Source organism: Microtus pennsylvanicus, chromosome 2 (genome assembly GCF_037038515.1).
Source record: "Microtus pennsylvanicus isolate mMicPen1 chromosome 2, mMicPen1.hap1, whole genome shotgun sequence".
Classification (NCBI taxonomy): domain Eukaryota; kingdom Metazoa; phylum Chordata; class Mammalia; order Rodentia; family Cricetidae; genus Microtus; species Microtus pennsylvanicus.
Genome location: NC_134580.1, coordinates 145,213,932 through 145,237,320, shown reverse-complemented (window position 1 = coordinate 145,237,320; position 23,389 = coordinate 145,213,932). Strand labels below are relative to the sequence as shown.

The 23,389-nt window shown below is 48.3% G+C and overlaps 1 protein-coding gene across 14 annotated transcripts in view; it reads left to right on the top strand.

Moving 5' to 3' along the window:
- The first annotated feature begins 4,430 nt into the window (after nucleotides 1-4,430).
- Nucleotides 4,431-23,389, top strand: part of Bcas1 (brain enriched myelin associated protein 1) — an 87,806-nt gene continuing 68,847 nt past the window's right edge. For 12 of the 14 annotated variants that reach the window (XM_075963192.1, XM_075963189.1, XM_075963182.1 and 9 more), the window contains exons 1-3: nucleotides 4,431-4,562; nucleotides 10,985-11,061; nucleotides 12,834-12,912. In XM_075963192.1, the coding sequence (XP_075819307.1) occupies nucleotides 10,990-11,061; nucleotides 12,834-12,912 (151 nt within the window). In that variant the 5' untranslated portion in view covers nucleotides 4,431-4,562; nucleotides 10,985-10,989. The remainder of the gene's footprint in view (nucleotides 4,563-10,984; nucleotides 11,062-12,833; nucleotides 12,913-23,389) is intronic. The other 2 variants (XM_075963191.1, XM_075963194.1) reach the window with 2 other exon arrangements.

Here is a 23,389-nt window from a genome sequence, read left to right as displayed (position 1 = left end):
AGCCCTCTATGCAACGCAACCAGGAGTCTAGTCGCCGGCGGAGCAGGAAGTGAAGAGAGAGAAGAGAGGGAAGTGGCTGCTTTTTAAAAGGGAGAGAGACCACGCCCCAATGGGCTGGTGTCTCAGCAGCTATTGGCTGGAGGAGTGGGAGGACCTCCCGCAACAGTGCCACCATCCACATGGGGGTGTTGAGCAAGCCTGGCATTTAGCCTGCTTGTAGGCAAGTCAGTATGACGCCAAACACAGGGGTGGGGGAGGGGAGGAGAATAGGTTCTAAGAACCCAAATGTGGGCTGGAGAGATAAATCAGTTGGTAAAGTGAATCCAATCCCAGGAGTCCATGTGGAACAGCCAAGCATGGTGCTACACACTTGTAGCCCCGCCCATGTGGAACAGCCAAGCATGGTGCTACACACTTGTAGCCCCGCCCATGTGGAACAGCCAAGCATGGTGCTACACACTTGTAGCCCCCAGGGCCGCAGAGGCAGAAGACAAGTGAATCCCTGGGGCTCTTGGGTCACCTGGTCAGGGGTCAGCCTAATCAGGGAACTCCAAGTTAGCAAAAGGCTCTCTCAAAAGGAGAAGGTGAGCAGCTTTTGAGAACCAGGAGCCAAGGTTGACCTCTGGTCTCTACATACATGCACACACACGTACAAGTGCACCTGTATATACACACACACACATGCACACGGATATACACATACATACACATGTGTACATAGACGTGCGCGCGCGCACACACACACACATACACACACACAAGCTGCTGAGAGAGCCGTTGTAAGGTTTCTAGGGTTCCACGCCAAAGGTCCTTGTATTTCAAGCCATCTGCACAGTGTAAAGGAGAAGGGAGGATCCTTACTCATGGCTTAAACTTCTGACTCCGTTTTAACTCGCAGCAACTTGAGCAACCGATGTAACTCACGGATAATGCAGTATAGGGTGTAGACGGAAGGGGAAATCCTGTTCTCGCTCCTTCCGAGGTACTTCTCCCTGCTTTTGGAACAAGCCTGCCTTGTTTTCTCTTTATACTGCAAGCTCCATAGCCGGCAGCTATGGTTGGGATAAGGGGTCCCTAGAAAGCCCCAAGGTACCAGCTTGTTCCCCACTCTGGTGCTATGGGAAGTGCCATGACCTTGAGGAAGTAGGGTCTTACGAGGGGGCAGAGAGCAGTATGGAGGGCTTACTAGCCCTTCAATCTTTGGGAACCCATCTGCAAGGGGGATTATGGGTTCCCTCCTTGTCTCTCTTCCTCTTGCTCTTCACTTCCTGCCCTCCTCAGCCCACTATGCATGCTTCTCGAAGCACTGGGGCCATTTGATCATGAACTGAACCCAAGTCATGGTCCAAACTGAACCTTTTCTCTCTATAAGCAACCCCCCTCTGGCATTTTGCTGTAGGGACACGGGTCTGGTAACACACCAGGAACCCTCATTACAGCTGCTGTAGGGATGCGGGGCTGGTAACACACCAGGAACCCTCATTACAGCTGCTGTAGGGATGCGGGGCTGGTAACACACCAGGAACCCACACTACAGCTGCTGTAGGGATGCGGGTCTGGTAACACACCAGGAACCCTCATTACAGCTGCTGTAGGGATGCGGGGCTGGTAACACACCAGGAACCCACACTACAGCTGCTGTAGGGATGCGGGTCTGGTAACACACCAGGAACCCTCATTACAGCTGCTGTAGGGATGCGGGGCTGGTAACACACCAGGAACCACACTACAGCTGCTGTAGGGAACGGGGCTGGTAACACACCAGGAACCACACTACAGCTGCTGTAGGGAACGGGGCTGGTAACACACCAGGAACCCTCACTACAGCTGCTGTAGGGATGCGGGGCTGGTAACACACGAGGAACCCTCACTACAGCTGCTGTAGGGATGCGGGGCTGGTAACACACCAGGAACCCTCACTACAGCTGCTGTAGGGACACGGGGCTGGTAACACACCAGGAACCCACACTACAGCTGCTGTAGGGATGCGGGGCTAGTAACACACCAGGAACCACACTACAGCTGCTGTAGGGAACGGGGCTGGTAACACACCAGGAACCCACACTACAGCTGCTGTAGGGATGCGGGGCTAGTAACACACCAGGAACCCACACTACAGCTGCTGTAGGGACGCGGGGCTGGTAACACACGAGGAACCCTCACTACAGCTACTGTAGGGATGCGGGGCTGGTAACACACCAGGAACCCACACTACAGCTGCTGTAGGGATGCGGGGCTGGTAACACACCAGGACCCCTCACTACAGCTGCTGTAGGGATGCGGGGCTGGTAACACACCAGGACCCCTCACTACAGCTGCTGTAGGGATGCGGGGCTGGTAACACACCAGGACCCCTCACTACAGCTGCTGTAGGGATGCGGGGCTGGTAACACACCAGGAACCCTCACTACAGCTGCTGTAGGGATGCGGGGCTGGTAACACACCAGGAACCCTCACTACAGCTGCTGTAGGGATGCGGGGCTGGTAACACACCAGGAACCCTCACTACAGCTGCTGTAGGGATGCGGGGCTGGTAACACACCAGGAACCCTCACTACAGCTGCTGTAGGGATGCGGGGCTGGTAACACACCAGGAACCACACTACAGCTGCTGACTGAAGCACTGAGTACCAGCCTACCACCTGCTGGAACTGAGGCCAGCCTCAGTGAGCGTCCTCAGCCAGAGTCGGGCAGCTCATAACTCTGGAACCTTGCCCTTGGAGTCTCCTTCATCTCCTGCACTTTCCAGTGGACTATGAAGTCAAATTCAAAAGGAATGTGGGGCTCTCACAGCCAGGAGAACATTCGGGGAGTTGGTGACTCACTCCGGAAGAATCAAGGTCTGAGCCAGCACCAGGGTAGAGGCTTGCGCGGCACAGCGTGCCCTGAGGGCCACTCTGCAGGGGGTTTCTGGCATGCCTGGGGCATAGTCCCGAGCTGAGTGCTCCGGATTGGAAATTGAGTTTACATCAATCCTGTGTGACATTTCTGCTGCTTTCTGGCTGTGACTTCAGCACTCCAAGGCTGCGACTGTTCTTAGCCAGCAAGACTTGTGAACTGTGAGTTTAGTGTTTATGTTGTTAGGACTCTGTGTCAGGTAACAATAAGCCCAGGTAGGCGAGGAGCCCCACCCACCAGCCTATATGTATGTATATATGTATATATATATATATATCCTATATGTATATATCTATCCTGATGCTGGGCAAACAGTCATGATGAGCGCCTGCATGACTGTGTTATTGACTGAAGCTGCGGTAATAACTGGCTTGCATTTCTCTTGAATGTTTTCCCAGGAGTGTCCTTAACACATTCCCTCTTGCCCTGGCCATCAGGAAGCTCAGAGTCGTGACTGGGAGACTCCTCAGCAAGTCTGTAAACAACACACACACTTACATTTTGTGTCCCTCCTCATCCCTGCGTGTCCTCCTCACTCCCGCTCTCACGTTTATGGCGTACATCCTGGCGAGAGCCTTTAACTCGGTGCACACTCTAGCTGTCTAGGCTTGAGGATGAAACTCGTTGGTAGAGCGGCTTGTCCGGCTTGCACAAAGCCCTGAGTTCCATCTCTTGAGTCCTGTAACTTGGATGTGGAGGTGCATGTGCCTAACTGGAGTCCTAGCACTGAGGAGGAGGAGGCAGGAGGATCAAATGATGTCCTTAAACTGAACAAGACCCTGTCTCAAACAAGCAAACAAACAAATAAAAATTCCTGTCGTGACCTTCTGGCCAGTAATGTCACATTGTTACAACAATAAGCCACTCTTTGTCTAAGTGGCTTCTGGTGTTCAGATCTTTCACAGGACTAGGTATTGTGCTGTGTGTGTGTGTGTGTGTGTGTGTGTGTGTGTGTGTGTGGCATGTGTATGTGTGTAGTGTGTGTATGTGCGGTGTGTGTGTGCAGTATGTGTGTGGTGTGTGTGTGGTGTGTGTAAGTACGGTGTTTGTGGTGTGTGTGTGTGGTGTGTGCAGTGTATGTGTGTATGCAGTGTGTGTTTGTGTGTGTGATGTGTGTATGTGTGTGCGGTATGTGTGTGGTGTGTGTACAGTGTGTGTATGTAGGAGGGGGGCATTTCCTAGTGAGGTGGTCAGATTATGGGGGAAATGGCACCCTGGAACCAGTGCTGGTAAAAGAACACAGAGCTGCAGACCCTCACAGAGCATCCTCTCCCTGCTCTTACTGCGATGTACACTTGTCACAGAGAGTTGCTGCATCCCAGATCATGGGGTCAAGGGCACTGCATGAGATGCTCCAAGTGCCCCGGAGGCATGAATGTAAGAGAATTTAGGCGCTGTGTTTTACTGGGTGGAGAGGCACCTGGATCCAGGAAGAGACGCGTTTCCATGGGGCAGGCAGGGGAGGGGAGGACTCCTCCCAGGCGTGTGTTTGTCCTGTTCTGTGTATTCAGCCAGCAGGCCCGACAAGGAAGCAAAGGGCAGGGGGCCAGGCTCTGCACTTAGTCTGGTACTGGACAGCAGCAGCTGGAGACGCAGGACCCTGAACAGAAACAACTGCTGGAAACAGCAGGGGACCCAAGATACTCTCAGCAGCAGCTCAGCAGGTAACCACCTTCCAGGGTCTTGAAGCTTTGTTGGGGTGTCTGTTACTTGTGTTGGGGGTGAGATAAAGGCTGGGGAGTCGAGGGTTGAATGTGAGTCGCCCACCCCCATCTCTCACTCATTTGCTGTGTGGTCTTGGTTTGCAAGACCTTTGGTTTTACAATCTGGGAAATGGGCTTAAGATTGTGCTTCCTAAAATCTTCTGTGGCCAAGTGGGCTGTGTTGGATAGGGAGCAACATAAGTCACTCCTGTCTGTAGGACCCTGGAGGGTCATCAAAGATTGGGGATCAGGGTCAGAGCAAGAATCTCACAGCCAAGCAGACTTCAAATCTGTGGCTAAGGACATTGACTAAAGACCTAAGAAGACAGGCAAAGGGACTCTCAAAGTATTGTATGTGAATTTGACTCTATCTATGATCGTGTTGACATTCATGGTGACACACACTGAGCCGGGTACTGGGTTCAAATCCCTGGGTATTTGGGTCACCCTCTGAACCACTCCCCTAGCCCGAAGAAGCATGATGCTCAGAGGGTGGTCTCAACCCTATCACAAGCTGGCCAGGTGCCCTGAGAGCAGGTTCCTTCAGCCTTATGGGTCTCAGTTTCCTTCTCTGTAAAATGGGCATCACCACAACTCTGAACTCAGGATAAATGTACATGAACACTCATCGCTAGCCTCAGCTATGGGTCTGCGCTTGGTGTCAGCATCGCGTCTGCTTCCCAAGGGAGAGAAGGACAGACAGTGGAGAGAGGTGGGAGCTGGTCCTAAAGCCGTAGGGGCGATGCTGCGGGTCCCACTGACAGCCAGAAGGAGGGAACCTGTTCACAGGGGGCATTGAAAGACTCAGCCATCAAGATCAGCTAAAGCCAGGAGCTGTGGTGCTCAAGAGGCAGAGGCAGGAGGACCACCACAAGTTTGAGGCCAGCCTGGTCCCTATGGCAAGTGCTAGGCCAATTGATAGAATACGGTGAGGCCTTGTTATAAATAGACGAAGACGGGCTGGAGAGGTGGCTCAGCAGTTCAGAACACTTGTTCTTACAGAGGACCTGGGTTCTGTTCACAGCACCCAGCTGACAGCTCACAATCATGGTATCATTCTTTTTCTGGCCTCTGTGAGCACACACACACATAGGCAAACATACACATAAAATAAAAATACTTTTTTAAAATAATTGAAACCTATAAAAAGATCAATTACATTTTAAGACAAAATTCTCAAAGTGAAAATTAATCCAAGACATCCTTGATTAACAAAAATCTCAAGTCACTCAGTAAAGATAAGCTCAGTGACAGCATTAATCTTGATTTTAAAAATTGTGTTGAAGGTGTTGGGATGTAACTCAGTGGTAGAAAACTTATGTAGCAAACATGAGGCCCTGGGTTCCATTGTCAGCGCAACATAAAAAATTAAATAAATAAAAGAACAGAAGGCTCTCACCTGTGACCTAACACTTGGGAGGCTGAGGCGGGCAGATTGCAGTGAGCTGGAAACCAGGCTGAGTCACACAGTGTATCAGCCTGCACTGTAGCAGGAGATACTTTCTCAGAAAAGGAAAGAAAACTGTTAACCCTGGTTCATCCGGACGCCTGGGAACCCTGGTTCATCCTGATGCCTGGGAACCCTGCTTCTTCCTGACGCCTGGGAACCCTGGTTCATCCTGATGCCTGTGGTTCCTGCCTGTCCCCACACCTGAAGCGCCACTTCACTGGCTCACCCTGGTTCCAGCCCTACTGTGATCTGAGCCAGCTGCCATCATCCCTGGGGCGTGTATTTTACTTCCCTAACAAGAGAAGGTGTGTACGCGGTACTGGTTTCAACCCAGGTGGAGTGGAAGGAAGAGCCCAGCTCTGAGCCACAGAAACTTCTTTTATACTTTATTTTTCTGAAAGAACTCCAAGACCCCTGGAAACATTTCTGGTTTGGTTTGAGTGTTTTGACAGCCTCACTATGAAGCCCAGGCTGGTTCCAAACTCAGAATCCTCCTGCCATAGCTCCCTGAATGCTGGGTTTACAGGCCTACACCACGGAGTCAGGCGTCCTGGTTAAGTGTTCTCTTTAGGGAAGAGGGTATGTGCTCTAGGCAGCAGTGGGGATGCAGGGCTGATGCTCGCTGCAGGGGACAGATAGACAGCTCTCAGGAGGACCGCCTCCCAGGCTCTGCTCTGGCTGGTGTCCTACACAGTGCCTGGCAGTGGCAGTGGCTTCTATACTTCAACCCAACCCTGTGCAGACAAGTGACTGAAATCTGCTGAGTTCTCACAGACCTAGGTTCGAACCCAGTCTCTGTCTCTCTGTAGCCTTCTTCTTCCTTCTCCATTTAACCAACAAGCAGGATGGATGCAGGAAGGAAGGATGCAGGAAGGACAGACAAGGTGCAGTCTTCTTAGTGATCACTGCTTATGGGGAGGGGCTGCATATAGGACCAAGCCTTGGTTTCTTCTCTACAGAACAGGGAACCAGCGCTTTTGGAAGGGAAGCAAACATCTGGAATTGGGGGCAGGCTATGTGAGGTTAGCAGAACCTGCAGTGAACTGCAGGGTGCCACTCCCTTCTGCACTCACGCTGTGGCTGCCCAGGCTCTAAGGATAGCTGCAAGCCTGGGTGCCCAGGTAGGCCAGTGCGGGTCCTGCACAGGGCACCAAATGCTTCCAGTTCATGGCACTGCCCCATCCTTCACTTAAAGATGTTTGGGTCAGTCCTCAGAACAAGAATAATCAAATAATCAAATCTGGACCTCATAGTAGCATAGGTACAGACCTGTTCTCTCAGCTACTCTGGGATGTCTAAAGCAGGGGGTGCAAGTTCAAGGCCTGCCTGGGTTACAGAGTAATCCCAAGAGTAACCTAGGCAACCTAGTGAGATTCTCTCTTTAAAAACAAACTGGGGACTGGGGTATAGTTCAGTGATAGAGGGCTTGCCTAATATGCTTGAGGCCCCCGGCTTCAATCCCCAGTACTAAGAAGAGAGAGATAGAACAGAAGAAAAGACCAGGAAGCTGTCCACCTTCTAGAAGCAGTCGCTATATACGCAGAAGCAGTGGTGTGGACCAGAAGCAGTACAGGTGTCACGGAACATTCCTAGACACCCAGCAAGAAGCCCCTCCCCTGGACTCCAGGCATCCCACGCAGGGCTGGGGGTGAGGAATTCAGAGAGGGAGCATGTCTCTCCTGAGCCCCATACCGGAAGCAACCTTAACCACTGTGCACAGCCCCCTGAAGGTAGCGGCCGAACCCCCAGCATTGTGCCAGGCACCCAGGAAGGTGGATCTAGATGACGGGGCTGAACACGGAGGGTCCACTCTCATGGTTCACCAGCCGTACTGACCTTGCTTTGGGGACTGGGAAAGAGGCTAACGCTGCCCAGAATGCCAGGCTGGCCATGTTGGCCCCACTCTCAGCGGAGTGGCGGGTGGTTGGGGTTTGGCTGCATTCCAGTGCCTTGATCAAAGGTGTTTCCTGTTTGCAGGGTGACTAATTCTGTCACCATTCCACCCTCCCAGGCCCTCCCCTTGCACCCACAGTCATTTAGCTGCCTCCCGGGAGGAGGTTCTCAGAAACACTCTTTTGCTATGGCAGACTTGAGGGATGTGGACCTTTATCCCCATCCCAGGAGCGGGGATCACTGCTAATCCACAGCTGAAATGGGGAGCAAGAGTACAGCCATGGCTGTCAATCAAGAGGTTTCCTTAGCAATACTCAGAGTGGCACGTTCCATGAATCAGAACCCAGAGCGGCTGAGCTCAAGGCATTATGGCGAGAAATAGAGATTATTCGTGATAACTGCTTGCTTCAGTAATGTTCATGACATTGGTAATCACTGACTATTTTATTTATGCACCCAAGTCCCATGGAGGTCAAGACCCACATGGAGACTTTATGAGAGTGTGTGTGTGTGTGTGTGTGTGTGTGTGTGAATACCAGAGGCCAATCTCAAGAGTCATTCTTTAGATGCTAACTATCCTGTTTTTTTGTTTTTCATTCTTATTTATAACTGTATACCATATATGTCTGGTGCCCACAGAGACTAGAAAAGAGCATCAGATCCCCTGGGATTGGAGTTACAGACAGTTGTGAACCACCATATGAGTGCTGAGTATTGAACCAATCTGCAAGCGCGTTTTTTGAGACAGGGTCTCTTGCTGGTCTGGAGTTCACACAGCAGGCTAGATAGGCTGACTAGTAAGCCCAAATGTGTGTGTGTGTGTGTGTGCGCGCGCTCGCGCGTGTGCATGTGTGAGTGTGTGTGTTTCTTCCCATACTCAGTGCTGGGATATGTGACCAGGTATATGCCTGTCTCTCCATCCTCAGTGCTGGGATATGTGCCCAGGTATATGCCTGTCTCTCCATCCTCAGTGCTGGGATATGTGACCAGGTATATATGCCTGTCTTCCCCTCCTCAGTGCTGGGATATGTGCCCAGGTATATGTCTGTCTCTCCATCCTCATTGCTGGGATATGTGACCAGGTATATGCCTGTCTCTCCATCCTCAGTGCTGGGATATGTGACCAGGTATATGCCTGTCTCTCCATCCTCAGTGCTGGGATATGTGACCAGGTATATGCCTGTCTCTCCATCCTCAGTGCTGGGATATGTGCCCAGGTATATGCCTGTCTCTCCATCCTCAGTGCTGGGATATGTGCCCAGGTATATGCCTGTCTCTCCATCCTCAGTGCTGGGATATATAACCAGGTATATGTCTGTCTTCCCCTCCTCAGTGCTGGCATTAGGGGTGCACATCACTGCAGCCAGCTACATGTGGAATTACTGGAGACTGAACACAGGCCTCCTGCTTGTGTTGCAAGCATTTCACCTCCAGAGCCACCCACAAACCCTTTAGTCTGCTCATGCTGCAAAAACAAAAACATCACCCTCCTGCCAGCTGTTAGTAGATGTTATTTCCAACCATCCAAAGGCTCCCTTCAACCTTCAGGTCTTTGTTTCTGTTGTACTTATATCTGCCAGTAGGTGGCAGTAAACCTTTTGTTTTGGTTTGATTTAAATGCTGCTGCATAAAACAGTTGATGGACAGGCTAGGCCAGCTTTAGATGGGAACATTCTGATTGCTGGAGAAAAACCGTGTTGTCTGATTCCAGGTGATCTCAGCAAAAAGTCCTGCATTTCCTACTGTTTGCTCCTCATGGCCCTGAAGTTGCCAAAAGACTAAAGTATGAAATGGAAGGTTCAGGAAACCTCAACTCTGTGAGATGAAAAGGCATGTCCCCTGATTGTGGGGATCACACATCTCCCAGCCAAGATATTCCCTAACCTTAAACGTGTACTGAAAGCAGTTGCCAAGGGGCTGGGGGGATCGCTCATTGGCCGAGTGCTCTCACACAGGTGTGAGGATTTGAGTTTAGATTCTCACACTCAAGCAAAAAGTCCCATGTGAGGGCATCCCGGCACCGGGTGATAACTGCAGAAAGATTGCTGAGGCCTGTTCTCCAGTCCAGCTGATCTGGGGAGTCCAGGTTCAGTTCAGACTCCGTCTCAAAAATGGGGTGGAGACAATTAAGAAAGTCACCCAGATGTGAACCTCTGACCTTCGACACATGCACACACACACAAAGACAGGCGCACATACGTTCACAAGGCCCCACAGTAGCTGCTAAGTAAGCTCTAGCTTGGATTGATCGATTGAGCTGACAAGTCTACAAACCCCATTGTTGGATTGTTAAATAACATTGTTTAAGCTTGTACAAAGCTAAATTTGGAATTTAGATAGAGCCGTTATGTATGTCCTGTGTATCAATGTATTTTTGTGTGTGTATGTTTATGCATGACCTTTTACAAGATATTCAACCCACATGCCTCAGTTTCCTCATCTGCAAATTCAGGACAATATTCTCACAGTCCTGCTGATATGTTGCAAGGGGTCAATGAGTTTTCCTCGGAGCGAAGCTTCTAGATGGGGTCTCCACAGGGACCGCCCTCAGCAACTGCTGCCCCTGTCAGCATTTTTTCATGACTGTGCTTGCCTGAGCTTCTACCTTGCCCTGCCAGCGATGATAATGCTCTGGAGACACTAGGCTCCTCCCTTGCTCTTCCAAGGGACCTGGGTTTGATTCCACATTACATGATGGCTCCCAATTCTGTAACTCCCATTCTAGGGGATCCTGAGTCCTCTTCTGGCCCCTGAGGACACTGCTTGCACACAACACACAGACATCGTGTGTGCAGGAAAACACACCCATACACATAAAATAAAAATTAATAAGCCTTTCTTTAAAAAATAATTTTTAAAATGGTACCCAAGAAATGAGGATTTTTTTCACCCAAGAATTTCATTGTGGAGAAAAAGGCTGAAGCCTGGTGCCAGACTGCAGTCAGTAAAGGGCGCTTGTCTCTGCAGCTTGGCTTCGGAAGCAAGTGTTCAGACTTAGGTTTCTGTTTTGATTTTCTTTTCTCTTTTTTGTCTATTGAAGGAACAATGGGCAACCAAATGAGTGTCCCGCTGAAAACAGACGTCCAGGAGAAGGAACCGGAAACAGACACTTACAAGGTAACAATCTCAGTCACTGGCACATAGGTACCAGAAAGCAGAGTCCAAAGGACTCTACTCTGCCTTCCCGGGGCTCACGGAGGAGATGAGGTGTGGGGGCCCCTGCTGTCACCGTTGGTCCTAGAATCTACCAAGGAGCTGGGGAAAACTTCAGGTCCAGTGTGTAGGGCTCTGGAGAGGTTGCAAGCATGAGACCCTGAGTTCTGACCCCCGGTACCCATGCTGTGTCAACACAGAGATATGAGGGTCCCAGTGTGATCTCTGACCCACACACACACACACACACACACACACACACATGTATGAGCACACATCCACCACAAAACACAGACTCTGAACTCTATATAAAACAAGCAATTTGAAGAAATGGTCATCTATGACACTGGTGCCTTCAGTGACCTCCACAGGTGATGGCCAGCCAGCCAAGTTAGTAGCTACTTCAAGGTCGGTTGGCTTACAAAAGCAGACTTTTTTCTCAGTGTCCTCCTAGGGACACTGGACAGTATCTGAAGATAATTTTAATTTTTTTTAATATTTATTTATTCATTATGTATACAATATTCTGTCTTTGTGTATGCCTGCAGGCCAGAAGAGGGCACCAGACCTCTTTACAGATGGTTATGAGCCACCATGTGGTTGCTGGGAATTGAACTCGAGACCTTTGAAAGAGCAGGCAATGCTCTTAACCGCTGAGTCATCTCTCCAGCCCCTGAAGATGGTTTTAATAGTCAATTCAGGAAGGGGTTGTTTCTGACATGTGGTGCATATGCATACAGGCCACAATTGCCACCAACTGTCCTACAGTGCACAGGACACACACACACACTTAAGAGTTACCTAGCCCAAATGCCCATAGTGCTAAGGTTGGCAACCCTGGCTATATTTTAGTGGTTCAAGACTGATCTCTAGGAAACGCCTGAAATCACAGCATCTGGCTTCCTCCATAGAACGATTTAATGGAAATTATGTGGAAACGAGAGTGTATGGGAGCACTTTCAATGCGCTCCTTGATAATGGCACACACAGTACTGAATAGTTAGGGCTCTCTCTTAAAAGATGCCTGTCAAGAGCTGAGGCCAAAGCACTAGGGAGTTAGATCAGTTGGTCACGTGTTTACCTTACAAACACAAGGACTTGAGTTTGATTCCTAGAGCCCACATTAAAAATAAAATAAGATAAAATAAAAAGGGTAGACTTGTACATTTGTACATAGCAATTCTGAGGAGGTGGAGACAGGCAGATCCATGGGACTTGTGGGCCTGCTCATGTAGATGACTCGGTGAGCTCCCAGTCACTAAGCCACTGTCTCAAAACAGTGGATGTGACCAGAGCAACAACACCTGAAGCTGTCCTGTCCACAAGCATGCACACACATACACGTGCACACACGCACATGTGCATCTACATACACACATAAACACATAGACACAGACAGTGAACTTAGCCTGCCGGTCACTGAGTCGCCATGGATTCTTGCTCGGTTCCCTATTAGACAGTGTGTCTTTGGGGCTTCGGCACCCCAGGCGTGCTGTGGGGTTTGCTGTCCTGCATGAGACTGATGAGGGGAAGCGTGAACCAGGAGTGCTCTTCCAATGACAGGAATCCAGCCTGAGTGAGTCTTTTTGCTACTCCAAAGCTGGATAAAAGGCTGGCAGTTTCTGCAAACACAGCCTTTGAGTTTGACGTTGGAAGGTGCTCCTGTAGCCTTGAGGGTCTTCCGTGAGTTTCGGCCTTCCAAGACCTGACCACCAAAACCAACTCTTCTGTTGCAGGTGATTTCAGACAATGAGTGTGTTCAGAATGGGAACCTGGTGATGGTGTCCACCTACGTGACCCAACACTATGATGAAGGTCAGTGCTGGGTGGGAAACGGCTCTGCCGGGGTGTGAGGTCACCTGTGTCCCTGTTTACAGTGGACAGAACAAGGGTGGAACCACAGCTTTGCCTCGAAAGCTCACATGCTCATTTCCTGGGGTGGCAGAACCCTGGGCCCACACTGGGTGCTTACCCATGGGAAACTGCCTGCCTGAGGGTGTTAGAGCCAGAATCTAGTTATCATCAGCCTGGAGAGGACCTAATTCAGGCCGTTCTGACTCAAGGTTGGCTGGCTCCTCCCTGGATCACCACGACATCTCTAAATACACGTGGATACACGTGGCAGCTGGGCACGGCTTTCCAGCAGGTTAGAACACATGATAAAGTGGGAGTCCCAAGGGTCTGGCTTTGGGGTCGGCATACGTGACTTAGAAGCCCCACTTGGCAGCTCATTGTCTATGTCACGTGGTACAACAAGGTGTGAATCTACTGCGGTTTATGACCATCTGATGGCTGATCCGGCCTCACCTCCCTGCCGCAGACAGGGCTTCCTTCCCTGTGTGACTTTGGAGAACTGGAAGACAAGAAACCTCAGACATCCCAGAGATCAGAGTTACAGGGGATGAACCTAAACGCTCCCACATACTTCCAGACTGACCGAATCAATAGTCCTTACAGGAAAATGAGCTGTTCTGGGGCTAGAGAGATGGCTCAGTGGTTAAGAACACCTGCTGTCCTTTCATAGGATATGGGTTCGCTGTCCAACACTCACATGGTGGTTCACAGCCATCTTAAAATGCTAGTTCTAAGATTCCGATGCCTTCTCTGGCCTCCACGGGCTCCAGCATGCCTGTAGTGTACTCGCTCACACAGACACACACATACACATTTCAAAAGATGAAGGATTGTACTTTCCGCTTCATAAGTTGTTGGCTACAGAAATGCCACAGTCCCCCTGATATCTGACAGTTCTTCCCACCAGGTAAGGCGAGAGGAAGTCAGCTCCCAGCTTACCTTGCCATGAAAAGCAAGAAAGATGAGATGGCGCTAAGCCCAGAGATCCCAGGAAGGAAAGTCACGGAGGCTTTTAACCATTGCGGAAGATAATTGCTCTCTGGGTTTGTCAAAGGGGCTTTAACCATTGTGGATGATAATTGGCTTGCTTTTGTTTTGTTTTGTTTTTGCAAAAGCCAGGGCACATGTCCCCTCGGGGACTGTAAGGCAGGGATTCACATAACGCCACACTGTACGAGCGGAGAGAATGCTGCTGCAGTTTAATTAACATTTTGTTCCTTAATCACAAAAACGTGCTTTAAAAAGACACATCTGGGGGCTGGAGAGATGGCTCAGAGGTTAAGAGCATTGCCTGCTCTTTCAAAGGTCCTGAGTTCAATTCCCAGCAACCACATGGTGGCTCACAACCATCTGTAATGCGATCTGGTGCCCTCTTCTGGCCTGCAGCATACACACAGACAGAATATTGTATACATAATAAATAAATAAATATTTAAAAAAAAAAGACACATCTGTTCTCCAGAGAGGCGCCCGAGTCACCTTCACACTGAAACAGGCTTGAAGTTTGGGGTAGAAGCCAAGGAGGCAAGGAGTGAGCACCAGGGACAATAAAGGAGTAGGGTGGGTGGGGAGGATGTACCGGACACACAGGAACCCGTCTTCTATGTTGTCATATCACAGGGAGGTTGGCTCAGACGAGTGTGTGATTTGTGTCTGCGTTCGAGTGAAAAGAATAAAGGTTTTTATCCCCTCACCTGGGACCACAGCATCCTCGTTAAGAAGGCATGCACTGGGGTGCAATGTATATCTGCAAGGGGTTGTACTTAGGAAGCCACGAGCATTGCAGGTGAGGGCCAGTAAGGTGCACATCAGTGTTCTACCCCTCCCAAATGGTGTCACCCTGCCCCCTGGGAGCATGGTGCCTTAGCTATGGGTGACCAAAAGAAGGCTTGCTGAGTGGGTGAGATGGAAATGGCGGTCCTGAGGTATTCGGAGAGGTCTAATGCCATCTGATGGCCATTATAAAGAAAGAAGCAAGAGGGACAGAGCTGGAAAAGAGGACGTGACATTGGGAGCAGATGCTACAGGGAGGGAAAGAAGGGGGGACGAAGGAAAGAGGCGGAAAGAGGCAGAAAGAGAGAGGGAGAGAGAGACTTAAAGATGGGTGCTGGTAGATTTGACTGTGGAGAAGGAGACCATACGCTAAGCAGTAAACAGCCTCAGAACAGGTTTGAAAATGTCTAGACGCTGGCCCACTTTTAACGTGTGACCTTCTGAACTGTAAGATACCGGTGTTGTGTTAAGGCCCAGACTTTGTGGCCATTTGGTGCCCCAGTGAATGCAAGCATTGCAGTCTAACTAACTTGACTTTGGGCCTGGGGTGTCAGCTCTGCGGCATGCTAGCTGAATAATGGTGGGTGGAATTGGCACTGTCCAAGATTGACCTGTAAGACAGGAGTCATGCCATTCTCTCCGGCCATAAGAGGTCTGTAAGGATAGCAGTTAGGAAGGATGAACTTGAGACGGAGGAGGGGAGGCCAATTACAAGCAATGTAGTCTGCAGTGCCAACCTTTGTCACTGGCTACCCCTGATGAGTCTATCTTTTTAAAAAAAAATATTTAATTTTATATGCATTGGTATGAGGGTGTCAGATCCCCTGGAACTGGAATTACAGACAGGTGTAAGTTGCTGGGAATTGAACCTGGGTCCTCTGAAAGAGTAGCCAGTGTTCTTAACTGCTGAGCCATCTCTCCAACCTGGATGAATCAATCTTACCTGACCAGATCTTTTCTTTTGGGTATTTATTCTCAAAACTTCACAGATCTTTGGGGGAAATAAAAATGCCCCCATTTCTTTCTTTCTTTGAATCTGTTCTAGCAAATTTATCCTCTGTAAGAGGAAAAAGTGTCTGTTCTCACAGCTGAGGGATAGCAGATCCCGGCATGTGACTGATCTGCAGGAGTGTGTCATTTCTCGGAAGCTGATACCTGTCTCTGTCACACACGGCTAAGACATTTCTTAGAATTAATATCTTCCTTTCCATCACTCGTCAATTGTCCTTAAAGGAAGAACTGTCTAATTTTGTATCTTTAAAATACACATGTGTATCTATACACACATGGATGGGATCGATGTAGTGAAGGGAAAAATCCTGACTCAAGTAAGAAAGGTTTCTGCTGATAAGATAATGGGTGAGAATTTGCCAGTTTTCATCCTTGAGGAATTCTCCCCAGACAATGCCCCAAATCACAGCCGCCTGGCAGTGGAAAAATGATGGGGCCTGGGCAGAAGCTAATCCATGTATTCCCTTGGCAGCCGCCATTTCCAACTGCTCTGTCTGTGTTTGCTTTGGGTTTTGCTGCTGTTGTGGCTCATTCTGAATTTGAAGTCACAACCCCCCTATGTCACCCTACGGTAGCTGGGGTTATAGGCTTTAACACAGTGCCAAGCTACTACTATAATTTTTTAAATGCTTGAATGAGTTGGATAAAAGTCTGGTAGGGGATTGGGGCTCAGTCAGTAAAGTACAGGGACCTGAGTTGATCCCCAGAATCCACGTTTGTCTTTCTTTTTTGTTTGTTTGTTTATTTTTAAAGGCTGGTATGGTGTCATATGCTTATAATCCCAGCACTGGGGAGGTGGAGAGACAGATCCCTGAGGCTCACTGGCCAGTCAGCCAAGCCTACTTGGCAAGGGAGATCTTGTCTCAAAATAGCAAGAAAGATAATGCTAGGGAAATGATACCCCAGGCTATCCTCTAGTTTGCATGCAAGTGCACACCCGTATACATACATGCATTGCACACCCATATACGTGCATGCACTGCACATCCGTATACATACATGCATTGCACACCCATATGCATGCATGCACGTGCACACCCGTATACATGCATACACTGCACACCAGTATACGTGCATGCACTGCACACCCGTATACATGCATGCATTGCACACCCATATGCATGCATGCAGTGCACACCCGTATGCATGCATGCACACCTCATATACACCTGGATACATGTGAGAATACACACAGGATTAATCAATTAATTTAAATTTTTTTAAATTAAGCTCCTGAGAGCAAAGGGTTTCTTGTCATTTGGTATAACATACCAGAGCTCAGCACACACAACATACTCAAGGCCTAGACCAGCATAGCTTTCTCCAACCTTCTGGGAGATTTCGATGCCATGGGAATGTGAGGATGTGAGGATGGCTAAGAGGCAGTTTGAGGCTCTGTGAAGTACAGAAACTGCAAGGAGCTAGAAATGAGCTCTGTCTTCACAGCTCCATGTGTGACTCTGGAGGAGGTCAGTAAGAGATCTGCGGTGCTCCAGGTTAGGGTTTTTGTTTAGGATCCCCCAACTCAGGACATCTGCAACAGCGTTCTGACCAAACACACTACACAGTAGACCCCGTCATTCCGTTTGACTCACTACTTCAAACTTCTCAGAAGATCGCTTTTGAAAAGTCGTAACACTCAACCTAATTATGACCGTTATCATCACTATAATCATCAACCATCATCACCATTACCAGCAGCAGCCACTGTCATCATCAACCATCATAATCATCATGACCACCATTATCAGCCAACATCAAACCATCATCACCGTCATCATAAGAATCACCATTATCAATATTTCTTTCATCTGCTTTGAGTCCTGTATCTCTTTTCTATACCCCTCTTTTCCTTTCATTTTCTCTTTTTCATTACCTGTACATTTTTTTTGCTTTTCTTCTTTTCATGTATATGTAACATACATGTTTTCATGTATGTCGGCTCGTGTGTGTGTGTGTGTGTGCACGCACACATGCATGTGGAGACTCAGGGTTGGTGTCAGCAATCGTCCTTCATTTCTCTTCAATGTTATTCTTCAATTCAGGGTCTTTCAAACCCTGACCTCACCCGTATGGTAGCATGGTTAGCGGCTTCCTCTGGAGACCCCTGGTCTCTACCATCCAAGGCTGGGATTGAGTTACATTGGCTGCCATGCTCACCCAGCACTTACATGGGTTCTCAGGACCTGCATCAAGTCCTCCTGCTTGCAGTCAAGTGCTTTGAATCACAAGCCCTCTCTGTACATTTTAGCGGCATTCAGTTAGTGACTCTAGTGTTCATAGACACAGTAGACATTTCCAACAGTGTACGTAACAAGGTCAAGGTTGTGCTGGGAGATGATGCCTCCATTCTAATTTCATGGATTATTGGACCCCATCCCAAATCCTCTTCTTCAAAGTGCCTGGTCACAGACCATTTTCAGAGGTCACCTAGGTCGCGGCATGCATCTGTACTGCATCGTTCTCTTTTAAGGTCAATAGCGTTCCACTGCACAAAGGCCCCATTTTTTTGATTCACTCACACATAAACGGATGTTCTGGTGGTGATTGTTTAAGCTCCAGTGCTTATAGATAGCATATCCCTGTGCATTTATGAGCTCAGTTTTGAGTAGATACAGATTTTGATTCTCTTGGACATGTCTATCTAGGAACAGAACTGTGGGTCATAGGCAGGCTCAATGTCCACCCTTCTGAGGACTTCGTAACTGCTTTCCAAAGCAACCGCCCAGTAATGTACATAGATTCCAGTTGCTCAGCGTTCTCACCAGCGCAGACTGCTGGCTACCTTTTTGTTACAGCCATCCCAGTGGGTGTGGAGCAAAGCCGCACTGTCCTTCAGACTGCTGCATTCCCCCAGTGACAAGGACACTAAGCATCTTCGGGTGTCCCCAGTGACTGCTTATCTATATTTGGAACAGTACTGCCCTCCTAACCGGATGGCTTTTCTGCCTCCTGCTCGCCTGGGAACCTTGCCTGGTACTATCGGCTCAGTGATTTTCCTAGAATCCCAGATTAACAACAGTTAGCCTTCAGCAGTTTCCTGTGGGCCAAGAACTTGATTTCTTACCTGACCTCTATCTGTTGTGTGGAGCGGTGGGCTGCTTCCCGCAGCCCGGCTCCTGCACGGCTAGCTTTACCCAAAATAATTACACGGAACCTGTATTCTTTTAAACACTGCTTGGCCCATTAGTTCTAGCCTCTTACTGGCTAACTCTCACATCTTGATTAACCCATATCTAATAATCTGTGTAGCACCACAAGGTGGTAGCTTACCGGTAAGATCTTAACCTGCATCCATCTTGGAGAGGAGAGCTATGGCGACTCTGCCTCACTTCCCTTCTTCCCAGCATTCTGTTCTGTCTATTTCGCCTACCTAATTTTCTGTCCTATCAAAGGCCAAGCAGTTTCTTTATTAATTAACCAATGAAAGCAACAGACAGACAAATGACCCACCTCCATCATCTATCTCCAGAGCCCACCCTAACAGCTGTGTGCACAAGAGAGAGAGGTGCCACCTTCTTTGTCAAGCTAGTTAACAGTTAAAACATGCTTAACATAGCACCTGATCAGCTTCCCTCAATGACAGGTGAGGGGGACATTTCCGGCTGGCAAGGGGACATCTTCATTTAGTGAGGACGACATTTCTGGTTCACCTGATGCTCTTTCTGGAAAGCAATCTGGCAGCGACTTTTTTTTTTAATTGCATATTCATTGGCTTGGGGGCAGCAACTCTACATTTGCTCTGGTAGTTTACAGAAGAAAGGAAAACGTTGGCTTAGGATTGTTAAACACGGATGTTTACACTGGAATTGTTAGTAGGGGAGATGAAAGAAACAATATGGAAACTACCAGAATGTTCCTAGAACAGACAATGGCTTACACAGCTTTTGCAGCATCTATATTAAGAAATATTATGTGATGTCTAAAAGAGAGAGAAGACAGATTTGGATATTTTGGCTACGAGGGACAACATTTTCATATAAAATCATTAAATAAAAATATGTCTAATATAGGGTTGGAAAGATAGCTCAGTTGTAAAGCACCTGCATTGCAAGCAAGAGCATTAGCATCTGGGTTTGACACCCAGAAGACTTAATTTTAAAAAAAAATGTTGGGTGTGGCAGTGTATCACTTTAACCGCAGCACTCTAGAGCCAGAGGCAGGTAGATCTCTGTGAGTTCAAGGCCAGCCTGGTCTACACAGCCAGGTCTAGGCTCGCCAGAGCTAAACAGTGAGACCCTGTCTTCAAAAGCAAACCAAATCCGGGAGGAGTGGCATGTTTGTAATCCTAGCATGCTGGAGACAGAAACGGCAGGTCCCTGAGGCTCATTGGCCAGGGGAACAATACCTGACATTGTCTTCTTCTGACCTCCATACCCACTCACAATGACAAATGCAACCACCATATACAAACATGCAGAATGCATACTATCACTGATTTAAGAAGGAAATCCAAACAAAGCGCCACAAGTGCAGCTCAAACATCCGCTGCATCTTCTCCTGTTGGAACAGTTGGCTTTGCATCTGAAGTAACCCTGCATATTCCACATTTTCGCAAAGCATAGGAGCATTGGAAGACACTGGGGAAAGACAAGAGTGAAAAGTGGTCTCGCTGCTGTCTTGTCCTCAGAAACTGAAAGTCACTCTTGAAAATGTCCTCTGGGCAGCACAGGGTTAACAGTGCTTTCAGATCCGTGATGTCACTCACGGTCCAGGCAAATCAAGCTGATAATCAAGACTCCATTCCCAAGTCCAAAAGCCCTCTCTGTTATTTGTGCTAGGATTTCCTGCCAAGACATCCTGGCTCTTCAGAACTGAGATGAAAAGCCTGAAATACGATCGTTAGTGAAATTTCCAAATCTACCATCTTCCTCCAAGCCATAAGCATCTGTCCCACGAAGCCCGACTCTGACACTTCTGAACAACAACTGCATCTGCCTGGGACTGAAAACCACAGTTGTTTGAAGTGTCATTTGACTCTTGCAACGCGACCCGCAGAGGGTCATTTTTGCAGACTCTCAGAGGTCTTCATCAGCGCTTTTCTTCCCCCAAGGGCTTCCCATAGCCCTTTGATATTTAAATAGAATTCTCTTTTGAAGAAATCAGCAGCTCCTTCCCTCCCTCTGCAATGAACTGCTTCGTGCCCTGTGTCTGCATTTGGATCCTGACCCAACAATAGCTCTGTCTGATCCATGTGTTTTACCCATGTTGGCCCATAATTCTACAAACTCCCACAGCAGCTGCAGGATTTGTAACAGTGCCCCTTCAAGATTACTGAGCATCCTATGTCCACTCTGCAACTTAACCTGCGAGATCAGGATATCAGTGTGTGAGACAGGGTTGCGTAGGACGTGATGTTGGAGGAGCGGCAGAGATGGTGAAGTGTTTGCCTTGAGAACAGGAGGACCTGTGTTTGGATCCCCAGTGCTTACATCACAGAACACAAGCAAACAAAAAAGCCCAGCCGCACATCTAGAATCCCAGTGATTGAGACAGGAGGATCTCTGCGACTTGGGGAGCCATCAGTCATCCAAACCAGTCTGCACCAGCTTCAGTGAGAGACCTGCCTCAGACAGTAAGAAAATGAGGTGGAGTGATTGAGGAAGTCAATCAAAGTTGACCTCTGGCCTCCATATGCAGGTGCACACACGTGTGCATGTACCCCCCACACATGTGCCCATGCACACACTTGTACAGACACCACATGCCCAAAAGTGAGGTTCTGGGGGGAGAACTAGCACATGAATCAACAGAATAGGAATTCAGAAATGAACGCTTCATTGGGAGAGCAAAGATGAGTAGCCTCAGCTTTCCCTTGGAAAACTTCGAGAACTAGGACAATAAATCTCAGAATAAGAGGAGCCTGTCCCCAGCAGCTCGTTACAGGGTGGCTGTTCTGCTGTAGCCATCAGCTTCTTCCTCTGAGAGTGTGCAAGGCTTCACCCAGGGCTCAGCTCTGACTTACCCATGTCGCCTGACTTAGCCCTACTACTGGGCACTCCTAAAGACACCTGGGACTGTAATCAGACATCCTAAGACTGTTCACTTGGGGCTCACAAACAGTGGGGAGGAAACAAGGCATTTCAATAGTTCTCTTGTTTCACGGGGGACATACTCTAGGACCCCTACCCCCAGTGGTTGCCTAAAACACCTGACAGTACTAAGTTTGGGACATACTAAGTTGTTTTTTATCCATATATGCCTAAGGTGGTGGTTATAGTCCAGCAAGATGGCAGAGCAGGTGAAAGCGCTTGTCACCACGCTGATGACCTAAGTTCAAAGCCTCCATACCACGTGGTGGAAGGAGTCCTTTGGGTCGTCCTCTGACCTCTACACATATGTCATAGCACTTGCCCCCATCCCCACATCCATAATAAATAAGTAGGGGCCCCCTAAACCAGAAGAAAAGTCCAAACCAACAAATGTACAAACTGTGACACAGAAATACAAAACACTGTTTAAAAAGAAAGAAAGAAAAGAAAAGCAAGAGAACTTCTACGAATGCCAGAACTCCCAACTCCCAAGCTCAAGACACTGACTCAGGTATAAAGCCAGGGAGATTTCAAAAGCTTTCCTTTAAAATGAATGATGACCTGAAACAGCACACCAAGAAGCCACTGAATTCAATCAAGGGCCAGGAGAGGGAAATCAACTACACAGAGGGACAGTTAGCAAAATGGACAAGAAAACCAGCAATATGAGAGAAAAAGTCAGCAGCATAGGAAAACAGCAGCAAAGGAGGTGAGACTTTCAAAAAATAAATAGAACTAAAAAAATAATTGATGGATCGTATGTAAGAAAATAAATAAATACCCACACACAGTGGAAAGAATCCTCGATAGATTCCACCAAGCAGAAGAAAGAAATGCAGAGGTAGAGAATAAGGTTAGTGATCACCTTAAGTGTAAATGGTCTCTGTCCAGAAAGAGACAGGCTGGGTTACACAGCTAGAACCAACTGTGTTGTTGCCAAGAAAGACATTGTACAGCTGGACAATGGGGGAACACACCTTTAATCCCAGCACTTGGAAGGCAGAGGTAGAGACAGGTGGATCTCTGTATGTTCCAGGTCAGCCTAGTCTACAGAGAAAGTTCCAGGACAGTCAGAGCTATAAAAAGACACCCTGTTTCAAAAAAACAAAAGGAAGGAAGGAAGGAAGGAAGGAAGGAAGGAAGGAAGGAAGGAAGGAAGGAAGGAAGGAAAGAAGGTTACAGAGATTTTTGTCCTGCCCAGTCCTGTAACTATTCAGTTCCAAAAAAACACACAGAGGCCTACATTAATTATAAACTGGTAGACCTATTAGTACCCCGGCTTCTTATTAACTCTTTCTTATAACTTAAATTAGCCCATAATTCTTGTCTGTGTTAGCCACGTTGCTTGGTACATTTTATCAGTGAGGCATTCTCATCTTCCTCTTGGTCTGGGTAATGACTGCAGATTTAGCCTTTCCCCTTCCCAGAATTCTCCTGTTCTGGTCACTCCACCTACACTTCCTGCCTGGCTACTGGCCAATCAGCATTTTATTAAACTAATACAAGTGACAAATCATTAAAGCATACAAGACCATGGTCCCACAGTACCCCCCCCACCTTTTTTTTTTCAAAACAAGAATTATGAATCTAATCTCCTTTGCTTAGCTTTCTTCCCGACTATT